The sequence below is a fragment of the Cyprinodon tularosa genome, unplaced genomic scaffold, assembly GCF_016077235.1.
Source record: "Cyprinodon tularosa strain WSP-4 unplaced genomic scaffold, ASM1607723v1 ctg1397, whole genome shotgun sequence".
Classification (NCBI taxonomy): domain Eukaryota; kingdom Metazoa; phylum Chordata; class Actinopteri; order Cyprinodontiformes; family Cyprinodontidae; genus Cyprinodon; species Cyprinodon tularosa.
In genome coordinates, this window is record NW_024038218.1 from 62501 (window position 1) to 67018 (window position 4518).

The following is a 4518-nucleotide window of genomic DNA, read 5'->3' on the forward strand; positions in this document are numbered from 1 at the left end:
GGAAACCGTCAGTTCTCCTCCAGACTTCATCCCCATCATAGGGGGAGCCAGAAGGTGAGGGTGATGGATCCTCCCTGCGTTCACGCCCACATCCAAAAAACTTCCTAGCAGACATGACGCTCAATCTGCTGCCACCAAAAAACTTATTTCTTTATCCTTTTTCTCTTATTCTTTTTTGGTGGGGGGTAAACAGCAGCGAGGTTAATACTGCGATCAAAGAAATCTTTTCTGCTGGCCTGGTGCCTCCCAGAGCATCACTGCCCCCCTCAGGACACTGGGTTGTGCATCATTTCATGGGCATTACGCTGCTGTGCGTTATACATAAGTTAGGCTGTTGTTGGACAGAAGTTCTGGACTCGTTATGAATAATCTATGTATACGGCCAAAATTGAAAAAATCCATAGAAAGTTCAGCGTATGCCAGTGTTTTAGGAGATTCTGGGACATCGGGCATACGCTGGATAAATCAGCAAGATGTGACTGGAGCTTAAAGGAAAGGAAAGGACACTATGGGTAATAAATATATGGGAATATAATTCACAAAATAAGGAATGACAAAGGGAAAAAACTAGACCATGAGAGAAGGAACGCAAGATCACTGAAGCCATGGAAAACCTCACTCAAATATAAGAGAAAGAATAACTATAACTAAAACTAGACCAAGGAAATTCTGCAGAAAAAGGTAACCAGGAAGAGCAGAACTAAGAATACCAAAATGATCTAAATCTAGAGAACTACACAAAGTCTCTTCACGCCATTTGAGAGCAACAGTTATTTGTTTTCTGGAGTTTTTCCACAATCTATTGATAGTGGATAGCTCTGTGTCTACACCTTGAAGCTTTCGCTCTCCGCTTCTTTTTTTCTAAAAAAAAGATCAGTCGAGACAAACTCTTTAAATAACACTTCATTATGTAAATGTTTGAAATAACCAGGAGACATGAAAACAGATTCTGATAAAAATTGTAATCTTACTCAGATCAGAGAAGTTGATTAGAGTTACAGAAGGCAGCTGCTGACCAACCAGGCTCACATCTCAGGAAGTGGCCCCGATTAACAGCATTCTATACCACTGCAGTCTGCCACATCATCACATCATCACATCATTACATCATCACATCATCACATCATCACATTGTAAACATCATCACATCATCACATCATCACATCATTACATCATCACATCATTACATCATCACATCATCACATCATCACATTGTAAACATCATCACATCATTACATCATCACATCATCACATCATTACATCATCACATCATTACATCATCACATCATCACATCATTACATCATCACATCATTACAACATCACATCATCACATCATTACATCATCACATCATCACATCATCACATCATTACATCATCACATCATTACATCATCACATCATTACATCATCACATCATCACATCATTACATCATCACATCATTACAACATCACATCATCACATCATCACATCATCACATCATCACATCATTACATCATCACATCATTACATCATCACATCATTACATCATCACATCATCACATCATTACATCATCACATCATTACAACATCACATCATCACATCATTACATCATCACATCATCACATCATCACATCATTACATCATCACATCATTACATCATCACATCATTACATCATCACATCATCACATCATTACATCATCACATCATCACATCATCACATCATTACATCATCACATCATTACATCATCACATCATCACATCATTACATCATCACATCATTACAACATCACATCATCACATCATTACATCATCACATCATCACATCATCACATCATTACATCATTACATCATCACATCATTACATCATCACATCATTACATCATTACATCATCACATCATCACATCATCACATCATTACATCATCACATCATTACATCATCACATCATTACATCATCACATCATACACATTTGTAAATGAGGAGACGGCTCCAGCCTTTCCCGAAATATTACACTTTTGTCTTACATCAAGGACGCCGCTCTCATTCCATTTCCAAATCTTTACCACTTGCATAAGAAAGAGGATAACTGTAAATCCGGACAGAGGAACTGTCCTAACTAGATAAACTACATGGGAGAATATTAGCTCTGACACACAACAGACAGGTAATATTAGGGTGTAAAAAAATCACATCAATGATAATTATCCCAACATGAGCTAAATCTCTAGATGTTTACATTTCTGCACAGATCTGTCCGTGAAAGCTTGGTTTATGCTTGACACATCTGTGAGGTCGGCGTGCCAAGTTATGTCATTTTCGTTTTCCACGCCCCCTCCACACCCCTCCTCACAGACTGAAAAAATTTGTAGCTATGCTGAGGGATTCACGCAGAAAACATGACGAGTGGAAAGCAGCTCCTGCTGGCACGTGCTCGCAAAGGTACACATGCAGACACAGGCCGTGATTTAGACCCCCCCCCCCCACCACTCACACACACACACACCCACCAGGTTAAAAACATGTTATACAGAGTGGGAGAAAAACAGTAAAATGTTGAAAGAACTTTGAGAGGAAGGAGTCTGTGATTAGAAAGACCATCTTCTGTTCCATTATCTGCTTTTTAGAAGAGGCCCTCTCATCCAGCCTGGCAGGTGGGGGCAGCCTGAGTGAATACTTTAATAAAGTAAATGAAAATCAGATAAAAATATTATCACGGTCTTTGATAGAAAATTGATTTTTCCGACTACAAAATCTAAAGTTGCTTTAATTCCATCAGTAAGTTGAATAGAAAGGGCAGACCCATTTAAACGATGATGAAAGAGTTTTAAAACCTGTTAAATCATGTTTAGAAAAGAATGTCAAAAATATTCATACCCCTGTCACTATATACCGTATAATATTTTAGGCATTACATTAACCAAACACTTTTAATGAAGAGCAGCTTTCTGAACGCTCCCTCTGTTCTTCACCCTCATCTTTTGGAATCAGGTCAAACCTGTGGTTGAACTCCATATTATTCCCATCAAATTGAAGAAACAAGTTGTTAAAATAACAAATAGTTTAAACCATGATCTGGCAAGGGATAAAGAATCTGCATGTTAATTTTAGTTTGGTCTAATAGGAATATTTTACCAAGATTCCCGTTTTATATTGTGTTTCTAGTTCTGTTAGGTTCTTTGTGTCTTGTTGTTTAATATCTGTTTTACAGTTGTTAAATGATCTCTGTGTGTTTTATTTCGACCTGTTGTTGTTGTATCCAAGAGATTTTTGTCATCCAAACAAGTCTTAGTTTAGTTCATTTATTAGATGTGAATCAGACGTGTAAACAGTATGGACAGAGGTCATAGAGGTGTCCTTAGAGGTTTTAGTGTTCATTTTGGGGTCTGTGTGTGTGCTTCTGTTTTAGAGTAATACTGGGGACATCTTTACAAAGTGAGAACCTTTTGGTCAGTCGTCACAAGCTATATTTGGTATTTATTTACGACTACAGAGTTATTTGGGTTAGGGTGAGGTATGCACTGCTAATGCTTAGGGTTATTTTCAGTGTTAGGGCACAGAAAGGGTTGAAAATGACTAAAAATCTATTAAGGTCAGTTGGAGTCCATGCATGGCCCTCACTATATATAGCAAGACAAGGGTATGTGTGTGTGTGTGTACCTGTCTAGCCCTCAGAGTGAGGACCATTTTCCAATTTCACCATCAGTTTGAGGACCAGTTGTTCCAAAGTGAGGCAATGTTGCTGGTCCTCACATGCTATTTTGCTAATGGGTACGTCTAGGGCTAAAGTGTCAATAGGGTTAGGGTGAGGTATGCATTGGCAAGGGTTATTTTTAGGGTTAGGGCACAGAAAGGGTTGAAAATGACTGAAAATAATTGGAAATCAATGGGAGTCAGCACATGGTCCTCACTACATATAGCAGAAGGTGTGTGTGTGTGTGTGTATGTTGGTCTGCGTGTCAATAAAGCTTCACTCTAACTTTAAACACATAGCTGCAATGCTGCCAAGACCTCTGGACCAAGATGAGCAGGATGACACACACGGTCCCCCCCACCCCACCCATAAAATCAAATTCAATGTTCCGGCAGTGACTCCATACAGACACTGTAGCTCCTCCTGCTGGATATGCTGCAACATCACAGTTAATAATTCTGATAAATTACAACCATTCAACTCTTTTTGTTTGAACATTTCTTAATCCAGTAAAACCAGTAAATAAATGTTTCTATTACCTAATATTAACTTAAAAATTTTTATTTCTTTGTTTTGATTCCTCTTGTCATTGCAGATGCCTAACATGTTTGGAAATATACGATCAACCATCCTTTCCCTGATGATCGGCTCCTACGCTTCTTCAGCAGTCACCTTCCCAGGAATAAAGGTGCATAAACCTGCACCCATGCACATATACAAAGATCCATGCTCCATCCAAAATTAAGCTAATTACTGTTCCTAGCTCCTGTTCCTAGACCCTGTTCCTAGCTTCTGTTCCTAGCTCCTGTTTCCCAGCCCCCCTTTTTTTTTCCTAGCTCCTGTTC

At 38.8% G+C, this 4518-nt stretch overlaps 1 protein-coding gene across 1 annotated transcript in view; it reads left to right on the forward strand.

The window, feature by feature from the left end:
- Window positions 1-4418, forward strand: part of LOC119778830 (large neutral amino acids transporter small subunit 3-like) — a 20203-nt gene extending 15785 nt beyond the window's left edge. The window contains exon 6 of the mRNA XM_038278216.1: window positions 4269-4418. Coding sequence (XP_038134144.1) covers window positions 4269-4418 — 150 coding nt within the window. The remainder of the gene's footprint in view (window positions 1-4268) is intronic.
- The last annotated feature ends 100 nt before the right edge of the window (window positions 4419-4518 follow it).